This window comes from Lactuca virosa, chromosome 3, assembly GCF_052849685.1.
Source record: "Lactuca virosa cultivar CGN04683 chromosome 3, Lactuca_virosa_CGN04683_v6, whole genome shotgun sequence".
Classification (NCBI taxonomy): Eukaryota; Viridiplantae; Streptophyta; class Magnoliopsida; order Asterales; family Asteraceae; genus Lactuca; species Lactuca virosa.
This window is the reverse complement of record NC_136428.1, coordinates 258,304,213-258,331,954: the sequence shown is the minus strand read 5'-3', so window position 1 is coordinate 258,331,954 and position 27,742 is coordinate 258,304,213. Positions and strand designations below refer to the sequence as shown.

The 27,742-nt window shown below is 33.6% G+C and overlaps 2 protein-coding genes across 2 annotated transcripts; both read left to right on the top strand.

The window, feature by feature from the left end:
* The first annotated feature begins 15,037 nt into the window (after positions 1–15,037).
* On the top strand, positions 15,038–18,011 carry LOC145167153 (WAT1-related protein At5g40240-like). The gene is made up of 7 exons (XM_079086252.1): positions 15,038–15,292; positions 15,580–15,645; positions 15,736–15,852; positions 15,968–16,205; positions 16,305–16,463; positions 17,431–17,582; positions 17,689–18,011. The coding sequence occupies exons 1-7, from the start codon at positions 15,078–15,080 to the stop codon at positions 17,849–17,851; spliced, it is 1,110 nt and encodes a 369-aa protein (XP_078942378.1). The 5' UTR covers positions 15,038–15,077; the 3' UTR covers positions 17,852–18,011.
* Positions 18,012–20,916: 2,905 nt separating this feature from the next.
* Positions 20,917–23,812, top strand: LOC145164555 (WAT1-related protein At5g40240-like). The gene is made up of 6 exons (XM_079083266.1): positions 20,917–20,938; positions 20,969–21,110; positions 21,340–21,553; positions 21,642–21,800; positions 23,128–23,279; positions 23,635–23,812. The coding sequence occupies exons 1-6, from the start codon at positions 20,917–20,919 to the stop codon at positions 23,798–23,800; spliced, it is 855 nt and encodes a 284-aa protein (XP_078939392.1). The 3' UTR covers positions 23,801–23,812.
* The last annotated feature ends 3,930 nt before the right edge of the window (positions 23,813–27,742 follow it).

The following is a 27,742-nucleotide window of genomic DNA, read 5'->3' as shown; positions in this document are numbered from 1 at the left end:
AGGTGTTATGAATACCCTCTAGTTCTTCCGGTAATTCTAGCTTGTAAGCTTGATTCCCGATCCTCTGAAGAACTTTAAATGGTCCAATAAACCTTGGACTCAACTTTCCCCTTTTACCAAATCTTATAAGTCCCTTCCACGGCGAGACTTTAAGTAAAACCGAATCTCCAACTTCGAATGATATCGGATGTATTTTCTTGTCAGCATAGCTCTTTTGTCAATCTTGAGCTGCTAACATCCTTTCCCTGATTACTTTCAACTTTTCAGCAGTCTGATGGACTATTTCAGGTTCCATAAACTGCTTTTCCCCAGCTTCCAGCCAACATGAAGACGTTCGACACTTTTCTCCATACAAAGCGTGATGAGGTGCCATCTTGATGCTCGAGTGGAAACTGTTATTATAGGAAAATTCTACCAAAGGTAAATGTTCATCCTAGTTACCTTGGAATTCCAGGGTACATGCTCTCAGCATATCCTCCAGTGTTTGAATTGTTCATTCGCTCTGACCATCGGTTTGCGGATGGTAAGTTGTACTCAAACACAACTTGGTACCCAATTCCTCTTGTAGACTCCTCCAAAACCTTGAGGTAAAACGGCTGTCACGATCTGATACAATCGTTAACAGAACACCATGAAGCCTCACAATTTCCTTCACATAAGAATCGCAAGTTTATCCATAGACCATTTCTCGTTGGCTGCTATGAAATGCGCACTCTTAGTGAAGCGATCAACGACCACCCAAATCATGTCGTGACCATTCTTTGTTCTGGGCAGTTTTGTCACAAAATCCATGGTTATGTCTTCCCATTTACCCATGGGTACAGGTAAAGGTTCTAAACTCCCATACGGTTTCTGATGTTGTGCCTTAACCCTAGCACATGTTACACACTCGGCCACATACTTAGCAACATCGAGCTTCATCGTCGGCCACCAGTAATAGGGTTTTAGATCCCTATACATTTTTGTACTTCCGGGATGAATCGAGTACATGGTCTTGTGAGCTTCTTCCATCAGAATATCTCTTACTCCTCCCGTCTTAGGTACCCAAATCCTATCTTGGAATACCTTCAACCCTTGGTTGTTTGTACCGAATACTAATGTTTTGCCCAAACGTTCTTCCTTTCGGTCATTTTTCTCTAAAGCTTCCTCTTGAGCTTTCTTTATACTTTCCACAATTGTCGAGACAACTTCAATTCTCAACGCTCTTGGCCTTTTCTTTTCAAGGTTTACCTTCCGACTAAGAGCATCAGCAACAACATTTGCTTTACCAGGGTGGTAAAGTATCTCACAGTCGTAGTCCTTGAGTAACTCTAGCCAGCGTCGTTGCCTCATGTTCAATTCCTTCTGATTAAAGAGATATTGAAGACTCTTATGATCAGTGAAAAGTTTACACTTTGTGCCATAACGATAATGCCTCCATATCCTTAAGGCAAATACTACTGCTGCCAACTCCAGATCATGAGTGGGGCAGTTCTTTTCATGCTCTTTAAATTGCCTCGATGCATATGCTATCACTTTATCCCTTTGGGTCAGAACACAACCTAACCCAACTCCAGATGCATCATTATAAACTGCGAAGTCATCAACTCCTTCAGGCAAAGAAAGAATCGGTGCTTCACACAATTTCTTCTTTAACTTCTCAAAAGCTTCCTTATGCTTCTCATCCCAAGTATAAGTAGCTCCTTTGTGGGTCAAAGCTGTTAATGGAGTAGCGATCGAAGAAAAGCCTTGGATAAATATTCGATAATATCCAGCTAATCCTAAAAAGCTTCGGATCTCCGTAGGACTCTTCGGTTGTTCCTACTTCATCACAGCTTCAATATTCGCTGGGTCAACCATTATCCATTCTTGGTTAACCACATGACCCAAAAATTGGACTTCTTGAATCCAAAATTCACATTTGGAGAACTTTGCATACAACTTCTCCTTTTTTAGAACTTTTAGCACTTCACGTAGATGCTTGTCATGCTCCTTCTTGCTTTTTGAATAAATCAAAATATCATCTATGAACACTATCACGGATTTATCAAGGTATGGTTTACAAACCCTGTTCATCAAATCCATGAAAGCTGTTGGAGCATTGGTTAGTCCAAACGACATAACCAAGAACTCATAGTGTCCATATCTTGTTCTGAACGCAGTCTTCTCAATATCCTGCTCTCTTACCTTTAGCTGATGATATCCTGACCTAAGATCGATCTTCGAGAAATAGCTCGAACCCTGCAACTGATCGAACAGGTCATCAATCCTTGGCAACGGGTACTTGTTCTTTATTGTTGCCTTATTCAGCTCTCTGTAATCGATGCACATTCTCATGCTCCCGTCTTTCTTCTTTATGAATAACACCAGAGCTCCCCAGGGTGATGAACTAGGTCGAATAAAACCTTTGTCCAACAACTCCTGAAGTTGTGTCATAAGCTCTTTCATCTCTGTTGGTGCTAATCGATATGGTGCTTTTGCTATTGGAGTCGTTCCTGGTAACAAGTCGATACAGAATTCTACTTTTCGATCAGGGGGCAATCCGAGAAGATCTTCAGGAAAGACTTCCGGATAGTCACACACCACCAGAATATTCTGCACCTCCTTCTTTTCCTTCTTAGCATCGATCACAAACGCTACATATGATGTACATCCCTTGGCCAAACACTTTCTGGCTTTCATTAGGGAAATGATTCCAGAGTTTACTCTGCGTTTGTCTCCATTAGGGCTGTTCAGTATTTGGATAAAACCGAATTGTCCAATTGGACAATTCGGATTGGACTATTTGGTTCGGATATTTGGATTTTTGGATTGGTTTTCGACAAAACCGAATTATTATTTTGGATTTTGGATTGGTTATGGTTTATAAAATAAGAACCGAATAGTCCAAAAAAACCGAATAACAGTTTATTATTTATTTATTTTTAATATATATATCTATAATTATTTATTAATTTTGTAATTTATTTTTTGAAATAGGTTCAAAAAGTTTCACCTAATAAAAAATATTAATATGCATTTTCTCGCAAAAGTTTTTTATCTATAAAATATTAAAATATAATATACCTTCATAATAGTTGTTTATAAATTTCAAAGCGTAACTAAATAATTTGTTTTTGCTTCTTGTCTAAAATTCGATAATATTATAATTATTTCATTTTAAAATGTTTTAGATTTTAAAAACCGAATTAAAAAACCGATCCAACCGAATTGTAATTGGATCAGATCAGATCGGATTTGAATTTGGTTTGGACTATTTGGATCCATATTTTGAAAACCGAAATCAATTTGGATTCACTTAATTGGATTGGATCAAACCGATCCATTCAAACGAACATCCCTAGTCTCCATACACCATAAACGACTCTTTCCCTGGCGGTTTTACTTTTACTATCTTCTTTCTACACAATATTTCGGCGTCATTGGCGCTAAGCCAATCCATTCCTAGAACTATGTCGAAACCATTTAACTCGATAGGTAATAATTCCTCGTGGAACTTATTCCCATTCAAGTCAATGAGGATGTTTTTCATATGATGGCTAACAGGTATAAACTTGCCACTAGCAACCTCGACTATTAAAGCATTAACTAGTCTATCGACAGCCAAAGCTAGTTTTCTACCAAATTCATGCGAAATAAAGGAGTAATTGGCTCCAGAATCAAACAAAATTTGGGCAGACAATTTGTTTACGAGAAAGGTACCTGAAGCGACATCGGCTTCTTCTTTCGCAGCTTCAAGTGTCATTTGAAAGGCTCTCGCCTTCGGCTTTGGTGGAAGATTGGGCGTTGCTGCATCCTTCTTCTTCGGGCAGTCTTTCAAAACGTGCCCTTCTTCGTTACATCCAAACCATACCCTCTTGTTGGACGGACACTCATTGGCATAATGCCCAGTCTTTCCACATTTGTAGCAAGTCACTTCCTCACTACATTTCCCAAAGTGCTTTTTCTTGCACTTTTCACACCATTTCACTTCGCCTCCTCCTCTTCCTCCAAACTTCTTAGACTTTGAAAATTTTCTTTTTTTGTTGGAACCTGAAGTTCCTTCAAACTTTCTCTTTTCGCCAACTTCTGCCCTCTCCAGACCCTTCTCTCTGATCTGAGTCTCAACATTCTTAGCAGCCCAGATGGCGGCTTTCAAAGTGGTCGCTTGCTTGACCATCAGACCAAATTCCGCTGGTAATCCGAGGTCAAACTTGTTGACCTTGGAGAGTTCAGTCGGAACTAGATAAGGAACAAGCTTTATCTTTTCCGTAAAACTAGCAGCGTATTCAGTAACACTCATCTTTCCCTTCTTCAAATTCTGGAACTCATTATTGATTTCCAGAAGATCCTGCTCAGAGCAGTATTGCAATTTCAGTTGTACCACAAAGTCTTCCCAAGACATCTTGCTAGCTTCTCCCTTGGGCATCAAATCAGCTAGTAACTTCCACCAGCTTAATACACCAGATTTTAACAGAGGAATTGCAAGTTCGGTCTTCTGTTTGTTGCTGCACTCACAACTTTCAAACATTGTCTCCGTTTCGGAGATCCAATTCATGACTTCCACCGGTGTCGGGCTTCCAGATAGACACGGTGGTTTGGATGCCATGAAATCTTTGTATTTGCATCCACGTCCATCACCTCCTCCATCCTGGTTGTTTCGTCTAACTATCGATGGGTTGGCTTGACCAAGAGTCCCACTGTAGTTCCCTCCTTCTGATTGCCCTTCATTCAATTCGGGCAGTTCAACAGGTATCGTAGTTTCTTCCCTATTCTGTTGTAGTAATCGCCTTGTCTCCTCCATTTGGCGATCCAACATCATCTGCATCATTGCTTGTACCCCAGCCATCGTCATTGGATCAGGTACAGCTCCTGCAACAGGTACTTGCTCAAGTACCTGGGGTTGAGGTTGTTGATTCCTGTTTCCGTTTGCATTTCCAACTCCACTGCGAGTTCTTGCCATTATAATCTATATACCGAATAAGGCGAATTTAGGTCTTTATCCTCGATAGATATTTAAATTCTCCTTATCACTCCGAAACGTTTACATGTTAGTTCTAATATCGTAATCGTACGCTTAGAATCCTACACACATAAGGTTTCCAGATCCGGTCGGCAACAGACCATAGATCCGAAAAAATAATGGCATATATGGCAAACATATAGCACTTAGCACATAAAAGCATCTTAGGCATCTTTCCTAAAATAAACTAGTGCTCGTGTCTAAAATATACTAGACACTCATCTCACAAGCATCACTTAGCATTCTAAGTTTAAGTCTAGAAATCCTACAAATTCCTAGTTCGCTTAAACTAATGCTCTAATACCAACTGTGACATCCCCTAATTTCTCGACCAGAAAAGACCGATTTAATTTATTCTTTTAAAATAAAGTTAGAGAAATCCTTTTAAAAGATGTTGCGGAATTGGTCCCCGAAACAAAACATGATAAAATTTATCAAAACCTTTCTTTAAGAAAGTATATATTTTCCTTTTATATCAAAACCTCGGGATGTCATGTTCAGATACAGATCAAAAGCATAAACAAGACATTATAAGCCTTACAACAGTTATTTACAACTACTGGCCTATAATCCAAAAATCTCTCATCATCATCCGACTATGCTCGGGGTCCACTACCTGTAATATGAAAAGCTGAGTGGGTCAGGCTTAGGAGCCTGGTGAGCATATAGGGTTTTCAACCCACAATAATAATAAACTTATTAAGTTCATCAATCAACAATAACCCTGATTACCCATTCCCGTTATCCTCACTTTACGTCCCTAAACACCTATCACAAGGGACCTAGTCTAAGGATTTTCATCGGGGAGACAACACTGCTTTGGGGGTTTCCCAGCAATTTATGTCAAATAAGGCAACCATGTGGGGGATGGAGTACAGCAAATGAACACCCAAGCTCATTAACACCTACAGGTTGCGAGCCTGCCAACGTTCCACTGGACTATCTAGAAAAGTCTGTGGTCGTCATCCATACTCCGCTAGATGACTGGATCATAACAACATCGAGGCCTCTCATCATTTTAACACACATCGGCTATTTCGTCTACCCATGTTTTACCCAACATATTTGTAGATAAAATACATATACAGTTTAAAACTTGTATAAAACATCTATTCAACAGTCACCTCAATTAAACAATCAATATAATTACACATAGCACGTATTTTATAGAAAATACTTCATATCTAGGTGTAAGATGAAAATGACTACACACTCACCTGATTTAATGATAATCGGGCAGCACTTCGTTTCCTAAAACGATCGTTTCTAATAAAACCGAGAGTTTTATTGAGAAACCGGGCTCTGCGAGGGTTGGGCTTCAAAACCGAAAAGATAAATTTTTCGGGCTTCTAGGGCACTTCGGGACGTATTTTGGGTGTTTGGTATAATACCGGGGCCTTGGGGGAGGTTGGGATGGAAGAAATATGGGTTTAGGGGTGTAAAATGGCAATTTTCCAAATTATCCCCGGGAGGGTTCGCACCCTTCTATTTATAGGGAAGGCTTCGGACCGAGGGGGCAGATAAGGGAACACGCGGCTCGCATGCGAGGCTCCATGTGGCGGCTTCTGATTGGACCGAGGTCTAGGGTCCGAGGGTGGAGTCGTGACGCGCCTGCGAAGCTCAGATACGCAAGGAGGGCACGCGTCGGACGCCCATTGGACCGCGCTTCATACGGCTCTCCGGATTCAGACACGCGTCTGATGACTAAGCTGCTTCGGACACGGGGCAGGTTCCGAGCGAGGGTGACGTGGCCAATTCCGGACCATGCGAAATTTCTCGGATTTAGCATTTTTTTCTCGATTTTTGTGCCAAAACTTCTAAAATCCATATCTTTCGCATACGGGCTCCGTTTTTGACGTTCTTTATATGCACGCGTAGGTAAAATTACGCTCTACAACTTTCGTTTAGATTTCGTCGGCTAATTGTGACTTTAATTTTAATATTATTATTTTTAACAGACCTGGACAGGAAATCCGTTAAGAATTCATAACTTCTTCATCCGACGTCCGTTTTCGTCTGTCTTTTTACCGTTGTACTACTATTGACGAGACCTTCGATTCTCGTTTAGGTCGTGTCGGCTAAAAATCACTCGATCTAAAATTCGAGTTTTTAGCTGTCTACTGCTAAGCTGAAACTTAGAAAAATCATAACTTCCTCATACGAAGTCAGATTTGGGCGTTCTTTTTATACATACTCTCGGTTTAACGAACACTATGACTTTCGTTTAGATCGCTAAGGCTAAAAAGTAGTTTATCAAAAACTCACTTTTTACGTCATTCGGCACCGTGCCGGTTTTGTCGCGAAACTTCGACAGGTCATAACTTCTTCGTTATAACTCGGATTTCGGTATTCTTTATATATCCGGAATCCTTGTCACGACCACTACAACTTTCTTAATAGATATCGGCTTTATCTAATATTTATTTTCGAAGCTCATTTTTATTCTTAATTAATTAAATCTTAATAATTAAGCATAAAACACATAATTCACATAATATTCACATAATTCCTTTTTATTTCTTCAAAATGAGTTACAAAGGTTAACCTAGACTATTATGTCAATATTAATGCCTAGCCTAGAAACACGGGCGTTACAATTCCCCCCTTAAAAGCATTTAAAACAGTTTAAAAGATTGATTACAGGGGCATGAACTCACCTTATGTGGGTGATTCAAACGAATATGCGTGTAAGGATGAGAAGTTCCACAAATGAAGTCCCGAGACTTAACGAGTCCTAAATGAAATATAATGACATATATTGACATAAATATAGTGTTTAGAAGCAACCAAATGCAAGGAAACACCTTACGGGACTAGGAAACACTTTGACCAAGTGTCGGAATCACATGTGATTCACTTAAAGGGAGTGTACACCCACTTTGAGGAGTGTGCGACCATAGGTGTGCGGCCAGGGAGTGTGCGGCCGCACACTCATGGTACTGAGTGCACAAAAGTCTATTCTAATGATAGGGAAGCTTGTAGGACTAATACTCATCAAGTGTTGAAGCTAGAAAGGCACTTTGGAGGCCCTTAAGCACTAAACAAAGGGGTGTACGGCCACATGGAGTGTGTGCGGACGCACACTCCTTGATAAACATGGTTTGGACGTTTTCTAAGGCTCATATCTAGTAAGTAACAAGCTTAGGGAATGGTACTTACAATATAGAAGCCTTTAGGGGTGTTTTGATGGCATTTTGAGGGTGTTTGAGGGGTGTACGGCTACACTTGTGGGTGCGGCCGCACACACCTTGTGTTCTTGAGTTCTGGACATTTCTAAGGTGTTAATCTAGTGTTCTAAGCAAGATTTAAACATAGGGAAAGAGTACTTACGATCTGTAGGCTCGAGAAGGCTCAAAATCGCCAAGAACAAGTGTGTGTTCTTGGTGTTCTTGGTGGAATGGATGAAGATTTGAAGATCTAGCCAAAACATGATTTCAAATGGATGAAATCAAAGGATGTAACTAGTTTAAGAAGACTAACAACAATTCAAGGGAAGAACACTTACAAACTCGTAGATCTAGGCTGCAAATCGGATGATAGTTGAGAGAGAAATCGTGTTCTAGGCTTGGGAGGGTGAAAGGGGGTGAAGGAAAGCTAAGTCCCACCTATATACTCGAGAGTGTGCTGCCAGGAGAGGGGTGTGTGGCCGCACACCCATGTGTGCGGCCGTACACTCCTTATGTTGGAGTGTAAGGCTCGATTTTGGTGCTAGAAGTGTACGCGACCCAATCCTATACTCGAGGCTTGAATGTACTGAGCTTTGAACCTTTAAACGGACTCTAAACAAGGCTAAATGATAGCAGAAATGAGTCTGACACTCAGTTGAGTTGACTGGCTGAGCTTTACAAGGCAAAAATTTAAAAATTTCCGGGTTGTCACAGTTGGCACCTTTGAGTGTACAATCGTAGCCTGTAGTTATAACCAGAGTTTCCTGGAGGGAGAGCGGGAGTTTGTGTATAGATCTATACGGGGTGACCCCCCACGCCTTAGCTGTTCGCTACAGCTAGACTAGGCCAGTCTAGGGCAACAAACCTTACCTATATCAAAACCGGCGCCTGAAAACGTCAAGACAGGCGGATTAGTCATTATCAAGCATGGTTGTAACGGCTCACTTAGAGACTAACTTCATCAAGGATTTTGGTATATTTATACAAATCTAGACGATACTAAAAACACACATACATCGATACACGGTCTTGGAAATTTTATGATTACGATACTTTTATATGCAGAAAATATCGGATTTTCTGGGATAAATACATTTGTACATTACCTTCCACTTACAACAGAAAAATATGGGGTTTCTATCTGGATTACATTTTTGTTTATTTATACATTTCAAAAGCAGTAAACACACATGCATTAATACTTGATTTTCACATCATTTTCAGACACTTTACAGAAAATATCAGATTTTCTGGTGCTTTACGAACTATACAAAACTTTTCAATCAAACATGCTTATGAACTCATCAACATAATATATGTTGACGTTTTCAAAATAACTTGTATTCTCAGGGACTCGTTAGACAGAATAATCATCAAGAATATGAGATTTTGTTTTGTGTACTGTTAAACATCATCCAGTGAATGTTTTGGTCATGTAATTTAAAAGATTATACTTGATGTAAACAATGACAGTTGTATTAAATTATGCATGGTGATGATGATGTTATGTTTCATTTATATTCACTGTAATGATATTTCAAGATGAAGTCACGCGCAAGCCCCCAGACGTTTCCGCTGTTTGGTTCGGGGGTGTGACAAAGACCAAAACTAAGAACTTTTTATATTTAAGCCGAAATTAAAAATGCATAGGAACACGAGTGTTCCATGCTAAGAATTTCTATACAACTAAATAAGTCATTTTTAGTCCATAATCACTTATATAAGAGTCCATTGTCCCTTAATTATCACTTACTAAAGATTTTCGTATTTCAGTAAGTTATTTTCAACCCACTACCCTTTTATTTAAGACTAGGTTTAAACCCGTGGAAACCACGGTTGAAAAAAAAAACATTATTAATAATTTGAATTTTTTTTATTAATTTACAAACATAGAAGTTTTGTATACACTTAATCGGTAACCACTCCTTATTTCTCCGAAGGCACACCTTGTTAAAAGGAGTAACATATAGTACAATTAAATTGAAAAAGCTTTCTTGAAAAAAAAAACCAATTTCTTGGAAAAAAATTAGAAAAAGTCCAAAATGCCCCTTAAAATTTTTATTGCACCAAAACTTCAAAGCATCTGACTAACTTATTTTCCCCTGCCTTCCATAATCAAGAATGTTCATTCTGATTTGAAAAAAGTCTAGCGTAAATAGCAATAAACAAAAAACAAAAAAAAACAAAAAAAACAAAAAAAACAAAAAAAAAAGATCCCATTTGTTTTGAGTAATCACACCAAAATTTCTAAGCATCACACCATACTTTTCTTTATCTTATGTGAACCAAAGACTTAAAATTTTAAAAACAGACTTTGAACCACCTGTTACAATAACCATAAAAGGACCATATTGTCCTTTAATCTTATCCAGAAAAAAACCATAATGCCTTCCCGAATTATTATTTTGGGTGGTCTTTAAACCATCAAACTTCATAAAAGGACCAAAATACCCCTTAAAATTTTTATTGCACAAATACTCTATAATTTCAAACACACTCCTAAAATTATTACATTCTAAAAAGGTAGATCTTGTACCGGGATGTAGCTTTGTAAATGAAGATTCAACAATTATAATCCCTTCTCATATTCCAGTGTCCATAATCATCTACATTAAAAGTAGGGGTGTGCAAAAAACCGCACAAACCGCACAAACCGCCCGCACCAAACCGCACCGCATAATGCGGTTTAGAATTTCGTGGTGCGGTTTGCGGTTCATCATTTTATCAAACCGCACTATGCGGTGTGGTTTGCGGTTTGTATTTATAAAACCGCGGTTCAAACCGCACCGCACCGCATGTTATATATATACTTTTTTTCTTTACTTTATTATAATTTCAAATCACGATTTAGAAACGATGTATTTAAATATATTTCTTACAATAACCAAATATCTATAACGTAACATTAAATCACTATTAGATGAAGATCCCACGGTTTATAAGAATATAACAACTATAACGGCAATATAGAGCAATAACAATGACACTTACAAAACTATACTAGCATGAATCACAATTTATTAAAAACGATTTAACTTGAAAATTGTATTTGTTTTTATAAAATGAAAACAATCAATTTTTTTAACCGGGTCAGTTTTTTGGTTTTTTGATAGATTTAATGTTGAACAACTCATTAAACCGCACAAACCGCAACCAAACTGCATAAACCGCCCGCAGCAAACCGCACCGCATAACGCGGTTTTGAACATCTGTGGTGCGGTTTGCGGTTTCTAAAATATTCAAACCGCATATGCGGTGCGGTTTGCGGTTTTGACTCTAAACCGCACCAAACCGCACCGCGCACACCCCTAATTAAAAGTAACATTGCATGTTTCATGGGTTTTATTAAAAACACTTGTAAAGAGTATATAAAATGACAATCAGTGGAGATCCATAATTACATTATAGAGGTGGAGGAAGTTTTGAAATCGTAGCTTGGTCTTTGCACCCATGTCAATATAATGGTGTTTACTTATATACCTTCATCAAATGTTTTTTCAAAAAAAAAAAAAAAAACTTGCATCCAAGTAAACACACATCAAGAAAACAAATGAAAGTACATTGATATCAAAACCATTATTTCAGAAGCATTTTTTTTGAATAACTTGCAGACTCAAGCATCATGGTTCCTTCAAGCCCAATCTGCCTCCACTTCTTTTTATCTATCACTTATCCATTCCAAGATTTCTGCCTCTTCTTCCGGTGCAAAAGCCATGAAAATGGTTAATTTTTGAAGTGACTCGCCATATTCCATGTTGTTCAAAAAAATTACTTGATAAAAGTCTCATGTTAAAACAAAACGTATACAAAGTACATCAAAAAAATAAATAAAGGAGTATCTAAAACTACATAAGACCTTAAATATTTCTGGATTTCCAATGGCACAACAACCTTCATCTGTACAGGTAGGTGCTACCACATACGATAAAGGGCAAAACAATATATTATTGTTTTAAAGGTTTATAAAGAGAATTAATTTGTTTTTCTCCTAATATCGCCAATAATGAAAGCATCAAGCTCCACTGTTATTACACTGATTCGATTTTGATTTTTCTATCTCTCATAAATAGATTCCTTGTGAATGAATAAAGCTGCTTCTCATTATTCTATGAGCCATGAAGCTTAAACTTGTGTCCCTTTTATTAATTCTCCTTCTTTGAAACATAAAGTTGTCATGAAAATATACATCGGTCATGTTACAACATAAATCATATACAAGATTGTTTGGTTTCTATATGCTTTGTCTAATCTTATCTTATTCCATTTTATATAACAAAATTACTATTTTGCCTTCATTCCTCAATCTGACCCATGAAAAGAGACCAAAATATAAGATGATACATATTCCCCGCTTTCCATTTTCATGGCTATCACTTCCATGAACCATATTTGTGTTCAAAAAAATATCATTGATTCATTATAAAATTTACTTCACATAAAAAGAAGCCAAATTCCCAAAATTTATAGAAATCAACAGATAAAAAGAGACCAAAATTTAACCATCCGGTTTGAACAGCAAGATCCCCTGCTTGAAGTGGATTTGTTGCTCCAATTAACTTACCTGTTGATGCAATTTACTTAACGTTCTTTTTTACTTCCAAAGTCGGACCAATATAAGAAAAGTTCGAGTCTAATTGATGACAGAAACAGAAAATTACTTCCTATTCTTGTTTGGATGCATAAATTGATGACATTAAAGTTGTATGCAAAAATCGATAACAGTAAATCGAGTTGTATCACATAAAAAAACTTAGTGTTGTATGCCAAAATCACTGTTGTGTAAAAGAAAAAAATTTATTTGTGTAGAACCAAGATTCGCCAAAATCGAAGAGAGAATGAAGCGATATTCGTTGAGAGAGATGGCAAGACTTTTTTGAGAGGAGACTGATTGTAAACAAAAGACACCTGGATAAAAATTATCGAATTAGGAGGAAACACAACCAAAAAAGAGTAGCGTGGAGGGAAGAAACTTAAGTTTACCTGGAGTTGTCGGAGAAGACGACCATCAATTTTGATTCTTTGTTCTTCCATAGCGAGATATATGTTTTGCAGATAGAGACTAATATGAAAAATATATTGCTTCCTGATTTCTTGCTATTTGATAGCTGTTTTATTAGAAGCGATTGACGTAGGACCGATTTGATAACTATTTTATTAGAAGCAATTGAGGTAAGAGCCGACTAATCTTAGCAAATGCAATTCAAATTTGAAAATGATCTTGCATCCTGATTTCATGTGATTTGATAGATGTTTTATTGATTTTTCAGGCAACCCTCCTCGTTATTAACTTTAGCAAATGCAATTCAAAATTTGAAAATGATCTTGCTTCCTAGTTTCATGCGATTTGATAGCTGTTTATTGATTTCTTTGGCAACCCTTCTCGTTATTCCAATCGGGTTTAATGGACACGAATTTTATAAGTTTATAAGAGGACAAGGGTATAATCGAAACTTCACTTTCACAATATAGGCGGGAAAATAAGATGTAGGAGGACTAAAGAGTTGACATGTGGCACTAGCGGCAGTGTTTTATTAGAACAAGGGAAGGGATTTTCACCGACCCAATAAACATTTATAAGCTTCTTACTGTTAGCACGTTACGAAGCTGAAAAAAACCCACCCCATACGTTGTTCACAGTTATTTTAGTGATTTCTTAAATTTTCAGCTTTTTCTTAAAAATTATTAAAAAATTAAGTTAAATTTGATTTTATATTTGTCTTTTAGTAGCATCTTAGTCCTTTTAATAATAATTTAATTGCTACTTTCTGGCAATGATCGATAATTTCCGATGGGTAAACTTAAACTTCAATATACCCCTACAACATGGTGGTGACGTTTGACTGCCACCATCGCATATGGACTCGCGGTGGCCGCGGTTTCCGGTGATAAATGGAAAATATGAACAACCACCGGCTCCCAGCTTGATCTTCACGACATGATTTTCGTTCTGCTTCGTGTTTTTAAAAGCCCTAAAACATTTTCAAATGGACATTGGACAATTGGATATCGTTCAAGGCGATTTTGCTCAGGTATGCGGATAAAGATGTCAATGTTGCTTAATGCACCCAAATATGCGTGGGATGTTGAAATTCTGGTAGATTGATCCTTCTGTCGATTAATCGATAACTTCACTAAAAGTTAATTTTTTGCAGGATTAATCTTTTCAATCAATTTTGGGGTTCCTCATACTGTTCTTGAAGGAAGGTGAACTCGTTGTCTCTCTCCTGCACTTATATGATGTTTTATGCAAGATTTTAACAACTGCGACTTGATCAAAATCAGATAATTAGATAATCATGTGATTAGAAAGGTGTGCGGATGTGTGTTTTAATAGTGATTATTGCTAAAATCAAAACCTAGATCATAGTTCGATATTTTATTAGTCAGATCAAAGTTACTCGATAGTTTAGTAAATTTATATATATCTTAATAATCATGATTCTTGGGTTACAACTATTTTCTTTAATATTGATTATTGAACAAACAAATATATGTTTCTGCCGTAGTTGAGTGGATGATTTTAGTGAAATGACTATTTTACCCCTTAATTAAAATCTTAATTACAAAAGTCAGAACAGAAGGTCAGAAGCAGACCCAAGTGAATTTTAAAATAAAAAATCACATCTTTCTTTTTTGACATTAAATCAATGTATTTTGTTAATATAGAATTCTTTACCATTTTAGGTGGGCACATGGATTCCTTGAAGTAGGTGAAACGGTGAATAAATGATTTCATTATCCACATAAATGATAAAGCAACATGACCTTTGTTTATTGTATGATAATACAAGTTGGTATGAAAATATTATTATTTTATCAAAAAATTAGGTGTCCAAATTGAAACTAGAGAAACGAGATATAAGTTGACCAAATATTTTTTACTCATTAGATGCATACTTCCATCAAGATTTTGGAGACAATATTGAGATATGAAAACTACAACTACAAGAAACAAGACATGGTCATGGACCGAAGAAGTGCTTCCCTTTGTTGCTATGTTATTGATAACAGGCTTGGATATGAGCGTCCTCACAATAGTGAAAGCCGCTATGAATGGTGGTATGAATAGTTTTGTTTATATTGTTTACCATGATGCCCTTGGAACATTGATTCTTTTTCCATTTTTCATCGTTCATATCTTAAGGTTCGTGATTTTCCCATCTTTTGTTCTTTTGGACCGCGTTTGTTACACATGATTGGACTGGACAGGACATGACAAACTTTCTAGGGTTATTTTCGATGACTAGACGAAAAGGGCATTTTCGTCTTTTGAGATATTAGAGATCTAGAACAAGTCTCTTTCACACCTTTTTTGGTCTAGTTCTAGTCATATCAAACACAGCACAACTGTTCTAGTCATGTCCCTACAAATACAACCTGTTATGTCTTGTGTCTTGTATCTGCTGATGTGATTCTTTTGGCGTTGTACAGAAATGATGGGCGGCCTCCACTCACGTTCCGTATTCTTTTCAGATTCTTCATACTTGGTCTTTTAGGGTAATTATAAATAAAATGGTGACATTTTATATTTTTTCAAAAGATTTTATTTATAATAATAAAGTTTTATGTACATGAGTTGTTTTGTAGGCTTTGTCTTTTTCAGGTTCTTGTGTATATTGGAATTGGCTATAGCTCTCCGACCATGGCAAGTGCTATTGCTAACTTGACTCCCGGGAACACATTCTTGATTGCAGTAGCTTGCGGGTGACATGAACGTTTTTTTTTTTTTTTCTTTTTAGTTTTATAAAGACCCAAATAGCTGAAATTGTCATAGATTTGTTCTTTTTAATGATTTGAAACTAAAATATATGTATTTTAGGATGGAGAAAATAGACATAAAGAGTTCAAGTTCTCGAGCAAAATTATTTGGCACAATAGTAGCAATAACAGGAGCAATGGTGTTCACATTTTATAAAGGCCCAGAAATTTTTAACACGATTTCCTCTTCTGATTATTCACCCAATCGACTTCTTTTCTCACAAGCATCCGATTGGATTTTTGGAGGTTTGATTCTTGTGATTGGTGGAATCGTTGGTTCAATTTGGAATGTTTTACAAGTAAGAGCTATACAAAATGAAACCATGGAATTATTATTATTATTAATTTTTTTATTTGAAAAAGGTATTGATTTCCTGATTTATATTTTATAAATCCAGTCATCCACATCTAGAGAATACCCCGATCAAGTCACGATTATCTTTTTCTTCTGCCTTTTTGGGACAATTCAATGTGTAGTTTTATCCTTATTCTTAGTGAAAAATCCAACCGATTGGGTGCTGCCACCTGGCATCGCGATGGTTGCTGTTGTTTTTGGGGTAAGTCTGAAATAGCAATGTATTTTCCTTTATTTGTGGATTATATTATTATATATATACTATTAATTCTCATTGTGCTTATAAATAGTGATGTTTTTCACTTTTGGACTTTTGCCACAAAAGTTTTACATTTTGGCAGATTTAGTCCCTGCAACAAAGGTTTTCTATTTTGACAGATTTAGTCCCTGCAAACAAAGGTTTTACATTTTGACAGATTTAGTCCACTTTTGCCACAATTGTTTTACATTTTGGCAGATTTAGTCCCTGCAACAAAGGTTTTACAGTTTGGCAGATTTAGTACCTGAAACAAAGGTTTTCAATGTTAACAAATTTAGTCCCTGCAAACAAAAGTTTTACATTTTGGCAGATTTAGTCCCTGCAACAAAGGTTTTACAGTTTGGCAGATTTAGTCCCTGCAAACAAAGGTTTTACATTTTGACAGATTTACACCCTGCATCAAAGGTTTTACATTTTGGCAGATTTTGTCCCTGCAATTTTTAATTTATAGAAAAGGTACCTGTAATGTATTTTTTTTTCAAAAACAGTCCATATGTGTAAGATTTTTGTATTTTGGCTGGTTTGACCCCTGTGTACAAAACTAATTACAAAAATTGTCCCCGTTGGCTTTTACTAAACTGCTGATAATACATAAAAAAAAACCGACCCCATTGCATAGCATGGGTTTTTTTCTACTTACTATCATAGCATCTATAATGGTACAAGTTTTATTACTTTAATTAAATTATAATTTGATTTTTAATTTTGTATAAGACAATGAAAATTCTTAATTAATTTGGTTCATTTCATTCCTTCAAGCCAACCAAACATGATCATGGAATGCAATGACCAATTCCATTCCTTCCAACCAAACGAAACAAAAAGTACATCATTATTTTAACATCTTTCGGGATTAGGTCAACATACTTTGGTTTTTTGAAGATTGACTTTTTGACTTTTTTTTTTGAAGGGGGTATTTTCCACTGCATTTCGTAGTAGTGCTGTGATTTGGTGCTTGAAGAAAAAAGGTCCAGTTTTTGTAGCAATGTTCAATCCCCTCTCTATAGTAATTGCAAGCACCATGGGTGTCACTTTTCTTGGTGATTCACTTCATTTAGGAAGGTAAAAATTTCACCTTTGTTTTTTTTTTCTTCTAAATTTTAAATTGGGATAAGTAGCAAAGTACTTCCATTTTCTAAATTTTGAATTTGCATTTTCACCTTTTTAGTGCTATTGGAGCCGTGATAGTGGCTGGAGGATTTTATACGGTGATGTGGGGCCAGGCTAAACAGAAGAAGATGGAGACGGATATTTTGGATGGTGTAGATGAACCTGGATCATCAAACTCTACAACTCCTCTCCTTTCATCTGTAAATGAATCGAAATGTTAGTTTGTTATGAAATTGAACATGAAAAGGAGAAAGAATGACTTAATAGAAAAAAAATCACAAAAAAAGTAAATAATATATTTTTTACTTGATACATAAATAATTATTTATTAGATATCACCCCCGCTTTGCCCGGGGGAACCAAAGTTGTTGAAATAAGAAACTCTAGGGACAAAACTTGCCAATATACAAAAGTGCTATGTTCAAAGTCTTAAATCCAAAAAGTATAGAGACCGAATTTCACAATATACGAAAGTCTAGGGACCAAATCTGCCAATATATGGAAGTCTTGTGGTCAAGAAATTAGAAACCCAAAAGTTCTAGGTACCAAACCTACCAATATATACAAAACCGTTAGAACATAAAAGTATACTACTATTAATTTGGAAATTATAAATAGTATATATAATAATATTTTTGAATCAATATAAGATTATTTACTAATAAAACCGGATCTCAATCACTAGTTATAAAACCGGATCTCATCACTAGTTATATTTCGCAAATAGGAACCAAAGAAACACTCTTAGTGCTCTGCGTAAGATATGGGGAGAATATGGTGGTGTTTTTTTTATGAATTAATGCAGTTAATATATAAAAATTTAATGGGTTCAGCTATATATATATATATATAGTTGTTTATTTTTACTTATGTTAGAAAAAGGTCCTAATGGATTAAATTGGAAAAACGATGTCCTTAGCATTAAGTGGTAATTAACTAATTACAAATTTGTTTTACAAACTATACGCTTTCTTTTCTCCACATCATCGCATGTTATGTTCATTTCTGTTTATTCATTTTAATTTTCTTGTATGCACTTCGTTCATTCTTCCCTGCATTTATCTCTATCAGGTTGCAATCTATTGCATTATATTTATATTGTGATTCCAGTGACTATGTATTTCAACAGCTCCGTAATTAAAAAAGAGAATCAATAGTTTTTTTTTTGGATTTTATATAAGATATGAAACTATGCATATTTTTAAATATTTAAAATTAGAATTAAACAAGACAAAGCTCATGATTTCTAGGTTCTCAGCAATCAAACTTCTTTTTAAGTTTACTTTTATCTAGAATTTGGAATTATAATATTTTTAAACGGAATAATATATCTCTTTTTTATTTTTAAAAGACATGATTCCCATTTCCAAAATCCATGGAGATCATTGTTTTCATAGAAAACTGTCAATAAGATTGGTCTTAATTATAATTAGGACTGATCCATTGGTTTTGAATGCCCACGGCGAGATATTATATTAATTCCCTTGTATAAAAAAAATTATATAGTAAAAGTGAATTAAATTGTAAAGTCAAACTAAATCAAAATTATACAAACAAAAACATGTAAAAGTTCACTTAAAACAATAAATTCGAGTATAAAACATCTCTTATTTTATGATAATCAATACGTATAGTAATTGATTTTCAAAACTCAAAACTGCTAATAGATTTAATATTTCTCTAGTCATGATATTTCGAAGATATATGATTTCAATAACTTAAATTTCGAAAATCTTTTTCTTGTAGAAGCAACCGTAACCATTACCATCAACAAAATCTTATATGCTACCACATTGGAAAACCTTTCTATTTTCTTTGCAAACTCTATACTTTGAATAAATATCCAAGGTAATTCACATTTTTATAACATTACATGCAAAGTTTGTAACTCAATAAATAATCTTTTCCATCAATATCAAGTTCTTCACCACTTGTCAAACTAGTTTCAAGTTTCATACAACGTTTCTTTAATAATAAAATGAGTTTGTTTATTATAAATGTACTTAATTGTTTAATAATATTCTTCTGTTAAACAGGTAATCTGTTTCTAATTTGTCTAAAGCTATCTGGGATAAATATGTTGTTTCTTGATATATTGACCACTACATTCATATATGATGATCTTACAAAGGAGTTAGAAGTGTCCTTTATATGATTCTTTAAGTTCCACTTCAACTCAGATTGTCGTACTTATCATGCTAAGTGATAAAGTGAACTTCTAGATTCACATGAAAATTGTAACTATTTGTCAACTCTGATTTCTGTGATGCAACTTTTAGGAATCTTCTCAAAACTTCGGGCCTTCAAGTCAGAAAATTTCTGTCCCAGAAAATCCGATCATGTAACTTGTCTTATGTCACAATTTAACATTAAGATGAATCACATTTTCCTATTTTTTTTTTTAATGTTGAATGAATGTTAGTTTTGCACATGGGTTTTCTTTTACTTAATAGCTGTCCTTGCACTAGGTGAGTGGATGCTTACATACATTAGAAAAAAAACATTATACCATTGTTTATTATGTAAAAATACAAGACGGCATCAAAATAATGCTTCCGAGTTTTTCACTAACTGAAATTCCTTAATATTTTATCAAAATTTGAATCTCGTGGAAAAGATATGCAAAATTTTAAAAAATCACATAATTTGAAATCCCCTATAATGCATATACTTCTATCAAGATATTGGGAACGATATCCAAAAAAGTAAAAAAAATATATGGGAGTGACAAGAAGCGAGATGTTGTTATGGATCAATGAGGTGCTACCCTATGTTATTATGTTGATGGTAGAATTCTTGGATATGAGCATTCTCACAATAGTGAAAGCTGCAATGAATGATGGTATGAACAAATTTGTCTATATTGTTTACCATGATGCTCTTGGAACATTGATTCTTCTTCCATTCTTCATCATCCACATCTTCAGGTTTGTAATTCTCCTTCTACGGCTATTTGGGACCCGTTTATTATGTAGGACTAGACTCAATTAGGGACTACACAAGACGATGATATGAAGAGGGCATTTTTTTCTTTTTCAAAGACGAGAGATCAAGAAAGGATCTCTTTCCTGGATGTGGACAAATCAGTTTCATGTCCCGACCAATGCACGCAAATCACAGTATAACATGCATGTTATGTTATGTTATGTTATGTTATGTTATGTTATGCTAACTGAAGTAAGCACCAATTAGAATTCTTCTTCACTTGTACAGAAACACTGGGCGTCCTCCACTCACGTTCCATATTGTTTTCAGATTCTTCATCCTTGGTCTTTTAGGGTAAGTAATGCAACCCATGGTGACATTTTGTATTTTGAAAAGATTTGATATATAATAAGTTTTATGTACATGGATTGTTTGTAGGATTTGTTTTTTTCAGTTTCTTGTGTATATTGGAATTGGCTACAGCTCTCCAACCATGGCAAGTGCTATTGCTAACTTGACTCCAGCAAACACATTCTTGCTTGCAGTCGCTTTCAGGTAATGCCAAGGATCAGGAATTGTTTCGTTTTGTAAGGGGAAAAAATCGGATAAAAGGGTCATTAATTTGTTATGTACTTTTATATAAACCTAATGAGAAACCAAGAGATATGATTACAACACTTAATAATCTAATATTCCAATTTTTCTTGAATAAATTTGAGTATAGTTTCAACAACTTTTAACCTTTTAACCCATTTCTAGTTTAGCTAATTTACATTTGTTTTAGGATGGAGAAAATAGACATGAGGAGTTCAAGCAGTCTAGCGAAATTATTTGGAACCATAGTAGCAATATCGGGAGCAATGGTATTCACATTATATAAAGGTCCTGAAATTTTTCACACAAATCACCTTCTTCTGTCACAAGCATCGGATTGGGTTTTTGGAGGTCTGATTCTTGTTATGGCTGGAATCGTTTCTTCAATATGGAAGGTTTTACAAGTACGTGCTCCCATGAATAATGTACATGAAACCATGCAACTTTTTTTACCTATTAATTTATTGATTTATATCTCTTTTATATGTCCAGTCAGCCACATCTAGAGAGTACCCGGATCAAGTCACGGTTGTCTTTTTCTACTGCCTATTTGGGACAATTCAATGTATAGTTCTATCTTTGTTCCTAGTGAAAAATCCAAGCGATTGGGTGCTGCAACCAGGAATCGCAGTGGTTGCTGTTGTTTCCGGGGTAAGTCAATTAAATTGAATAACATTAATGTCGATCATTTTGATTCATCCTACCTTGGTCATTATTAATATCTAGTCAGCGAACTTTCAAAAGGTTATGATCATCTAGTAACGTGTTTCCCAGTTGGTAAGTTTAGGTGGCATATTAAAGACATAGTAAGGGGAAAAGACTTATTATTTTCGGAAATTTTTTTTGATAAAGTCCTAATTTTTATTTTTGAATATAAAAGCCCCGATTATTTATTATTTTGTCCGATTTTTTTTTTATTTTAACAGAAAATGACATATTATCTTATAAAATTAAATAATCATGACTTTTTTGTTAAAAAATATATATATTAATTTAGGACTTTTTAAATTTTTTTCTAAAATAATGAAATTTTTCTGCATAAAACTTGATTAGTAATAGATGAAAACAAACCAAAATGATGATTCCATATAGCCTGTTAACTAAATTTAGTTTTAGGTAGATTAAGTGTGATGGATTGAGAAAAGGAATATAATGGTTTATAGTAACACAAAAAAAATGTTTGTTTTTCTCTTTGGAATAGAATGGAGTCAATGGGACCATATTTTAAAAACGACTTGATTCCTTCCATTTTTGTTAATATTAATTAGTTAATTAGTGGTGTTTCTTTTCCATTTGTCATGGAATGGAATGCAAAATTGCAATATGACCCATGGATTTATGCAATTTTTAATGGCATAATTTAAAAGAACACAATACAATTTATTATTTATATTATAATTTTTCAGTAGTGAAAAATTATTATTTTTATTATAACTTATTTGAGTTTTTATTATATATAATATTCTATTTTTATAAATAATTTTTTTAATTATAATTAAAATTATATATACAATATAGTTGCAAATTTGCAATCATAATATTACATTTAAATATATTATAAAAGATTCATATCCATATTTCATTTCTACAAGTCAGCCAAACATGATGATGCATGCATGTCATGTAATGGCTCGTTTAATTGCCTTGCTTACTCAATCACCTCATCTATTCCATTTTTTTGTCGTTCAATTCCATCCAATGAATGACATGAATGGAATACCCGGAAACAACCATACATGTATGTAGTATGAAAGGCAAACAAGAATGTATATGACTAATATACATGTAAATTAATAAATGGTGAAAGGGACCACAAGAGATTAGATATCAATGAAAAAAAAACAGAACAATATTGAAAAATCAAAAGTACATTGGTATTTTATAAGTTCATCCGATTTGGGCAACATAATTTGGTGACAGAAGATTTATTTATTTATTTATTTATTTATTTATTTATTTATTTTTTTTGTATTTGAAGGCAATAGTTTCCACTGCATTTCGTAGTAGTGCATTGATTTGGTGCCTACAGAAGAAAGGTCCAGTTTTTGTGGCAATGTTTTCACCCCTTTCCATAGTAATCGCAAGCACGATGGGTGTTACATTTATTGGTGATTCTTTTTATTTAGGAAGGTAAACTGTTAACATTTTTGTCACAATATCAATATTTAAATCCCATTTGAGCTTGTTGGTCATTGCTAAATAATAACCCATGCATTCATGGCTTGTTCTTGAAGTTTGAATTTTGAAGTGGGCTAAATGTAACACAATAAAACCATGTTTTCGTTTATTTGTTTATTATATCATCATACTTTTTTTTTATTTCTTTCTATTATATCATTGCTATGTTTTGCTATATTATTATAAAGATAATGTTATGTTGATAGGAAGAAATAAAAATAGGTTGATATATTAAACAAATAGACGGAAGTACGTTGCAATTTCTCACATTTAACCCTCTTGAATATGTATCTGCACACTTTTGCAGTGCCATTGGAGCCATGATAGTTGCTGGAGGATTTTATACGGTCATGTGGGGCCAGGCAAAACAAAAGAAGATAGAGATGGATTTGGACGGTGCAGATGAACTTGGATCATCAAACCCTACGACTCCTCTCCTTTCATCCGGAGGTGAATCAAATGTTAGTTTGTGATTATATCAAATGTATGAAAACCTTATTAGGTGTTGTTTCTTATTTATTGGATTTAATAAAGATTAGAATATATCCGCGTAAATATAAAACTTTTTTACTTAACTAGATGTGTGCCCGTGCAAAGTGGCGGTAATGAATAGCCTTTTTTGGCGAATAGTTTCTTACGGAGAAATAATTATTAGATTTTATTATTAGTTATTAAGGTTTTATGCAGAAAAGTCTCATTATTTTAGGAAACTATTCACCATAAAGTCCCTACATATTGGCCTCATAATCGATTTAGTCCTTATATATATATTTTTTATTCAATTAAGTCCTAAATACCGGTAATCGTATTCAATTTAGCCCTTTGACCCGGTCAACAGGTCATCCAACTTTCAAAAATTACATTTTTGGCCAGATTTCAAAATTTATTACAAATTTGATCCAAAATTTACACTTTTGGCACGGATTTTAAATTTTGTTACAAATTTGGTCCAAACTTTACCCTTTTTGCCCAAATTTTAGAATTTTATAATGAATTCATCATAACTTTAGTTTTTTTACAACCTTTTTTTCTCAAAGAATTGTTTCTAATATGTTTATTCTTTATAAAATTATATTTATACAAAAAAAACCTATTTTCACATTAAAATCTTATATTTTCTACATAAAAACTTTTTTTAAAAACTTTTTTGTATATGAAATATCTAGTTATAAAAATAGGTATTTATTAAGTATATAAATATATACAAATCCGTTTTTATAAAAAATGTATACAAAAACATATTTTATAAAAAAAATGTATACAAACACCTATCGTCTTTATATATATATATATATATATATATATATATATATATATATATATATATATATATATATATATATATATATATATATATATGCACACAAATAGGTGTGTATCTATATTTTTTTTTATAAAATCGTGTTTGTTTATATTTTTTTTTATAAAAACGTGTTTGAACAATTTTTTATATAATACGTGTTTGTATACATTTTATAAAATCGTGTTTGTATACATTTTATAAAAACGTGTTTGAATAAATTTTTATATAATAGGTGTTTGTATATATATTTTTTGTAAAATACGTTTTTGTATACATTTTTTTTATAAAAACAGGTTTGTATATATTTATATACTTAATAAATACATATTTTTATAACTAGATATTTCATATACAAAAAAGTTTTTATATAGAAAATATAAGATTTTTATGTGAAAATACGTTTTTTTTGTATAAATATGATTTTATAAAGAAAAAACATATTAGAAACAATTTTTTGAGAAAAAAAAGTTGTAAAAAAAACTAAAGTTAAGATGAGTTCATTATAAAATTCTAAAATTTGGACAAAAAGGGTAAAGTTTGGACCAAATTTGTAACAAAATTTAAAATCTGGGCCAAAAGTGTAAATTTTAGACCAAATTTGTAATAAATTTTGAAATCTGGGCCAAAAATGTAATTTTTGAAAGTTGGATGACCTGTTGGCCGGGCAAAGGGTTAAATTGAATACGATTACCGGTATTTGGGACTTAATTGAATAACAAAAAATATATAGGGACTAAATCGATTATGAGGCCAATATGTAGGGACTTTATTGTAGTTTTCCCAACTTTTAATATAGTCATAAAAGTTTTTTTGAACAGAAAATCTTGATTATTTAACATTTTGTCCAAATAAACGAAAAAAAAATCATTTCCTTTTTATATTTTAATAGGAAATGACAGATTATGTGATTTTTTTAAAATAATAGGATTTCCTATTCAAATTTTTTTTTAGGACTTTATCAAAAATTTTGCAAAATAATGAGATTTTTCTACATAAAACCCTTAGTTATTATGTAATAAAAAATTACCACTTTTACATAAAATATTTATGTTTATACCTTATGTTTATATTGCATGTTTATACTATTGATGTAAATTAGTTATTATTAGTGTTTACTTTAAGAAATGTAAATTAAGTTATATATATATATATATATATATCTATATATATATATATATATATATATATATATATATATATATATATATATATATATATATATATATATATATATATATATATATATATGTTTATATTGTATGTTTATACTATTGATGTAAATTAGTTAATATTAGTGTTTAGTTTAAGAAATATATATTAAGTTATATATATATATATATATATATATATATATATATATATATAATACTTTAAAATTTTCATTTTACTCAAAATTAAATTTCTTAATTATTTTCCTTAATTCAAGTCTTCAAACTTTTGGCAAGTATTAATGAATTATTTATGCATTTGTAACTTATACCTCTTAAAATTCAAGATATGACTAATATGCTTTATAATATAGTATAAGATATAAGATATAGAACTATCCACTGAGTTTTATAACTTTTTTTTACTTGATATAAAAACAACGACATGTCGGGAAAATGTTTTTCCCCATTTGAGTATTAATTTTTAAAATTTTCCCTTTTTTCATTTTTCTTTTATATTTATTTAAATATGTTGTCTAATTTCCAAATATTTATACTTTAAGCATATTTTTTACTTCTACGATAATAAGTATTTAGGGATCTATATCATTATATATTGTTTAGTAAAGCTTATAACTAGTATCAAGATTTTAAACATTTTTATTATTTATTAGGTAACAAATTTATGTGTAAGACCTTGACCTTAGGTAGCTAAACCTTTGTATATGTTTTATATAATTAATGTTTCTTGTTGGTGATTTTAGTGTCACTTGGTTGCAAATGGATAGTCAAAAAGAAAATGAATGTAAATGAGACTATTGACAAGTTCAAAGACCGGTTGGTCATTCAAGGTTTTAGGTAAAAACTCGTTGTTGACTATTTGATACGTATGCTCCGGTTGCACGTATTTCTACTATTAGATTGTTGATTGCCTTAGGAAGTATCCACAATATGATTATCCATCAAATGGATGTTAAAACAACCTTTTTAAATGGTGAACTAGATGAAGACGTTTACATGAAACAACTAGAAGGTTTCGTTATGCCCGTAAAGGGCATATTGTATGGAAAATAGAAAAATCTTTGTATGGGTTGAAACAAGCACCCAAACAATGACATCAAAAGTTTGATGAGGTTATTCTATCATATGGTTTCAAGTTAAACCAATGTGACAAATGTGTTTATAGTAGATTTAATGATGCTACCGGTGCAGGCGTGATCATTTGCTTATATGTAGATGACATGTTGATTTTGGTACTGACCAATATCAAATAGATGAAACAAAGCAATTGTTGTCATCTAAATTCTCCATGAAAGATTTGGGAGAGGCTTATGTAATTCTTGGTATAAGAATTAAGAGGGTGAACAAGGGATTCGTAATGACTCAAAGTCATTATGTTGATAAAATTCTCAAAAGATTCAATTTTAGTGATTGTTCTCGTATAAGCATTCCTATGGATTCAAGTGTGAAATTAATGTCTAACACTGGCATTCCTATTTCTCAATTGGAATACTCTAAGGCTATTGGTAGCTTGATGTATGCCAGGACAAGTACCAAACATGATATTGCTTATGTAGTAGGAATGTTGAGCAGGTGCACTAGTAATCCTAGTGCTCAACATTGGCAAGCGGTCAATAGAGTGTTTAAGTATCTTAAGGGAAACATGGATTTTGGATTGTGTTACTTGGGAAGTCCTTCGATCTTAGAAGGTCATTCGGATGCAAGTTGGATAACCAATATGGAGAACCATTCCTTAACAACTTGTAACACCCAGACATCAGATATTTTCCTTTTTGACCCAAAATATAAAATCTGTTGCAAATTGGTCCTTACGCCAAGCGTACTTGGGGCGTACGCTTGGCGTAGCTCATTTAAAATGGGTCGCGTGTTCAGGTAAGTACGATGGGCGTACTCATGCGTATGTTGGGCTTATGTGGCAGGTGTGAGAAATATTTAAACATCCT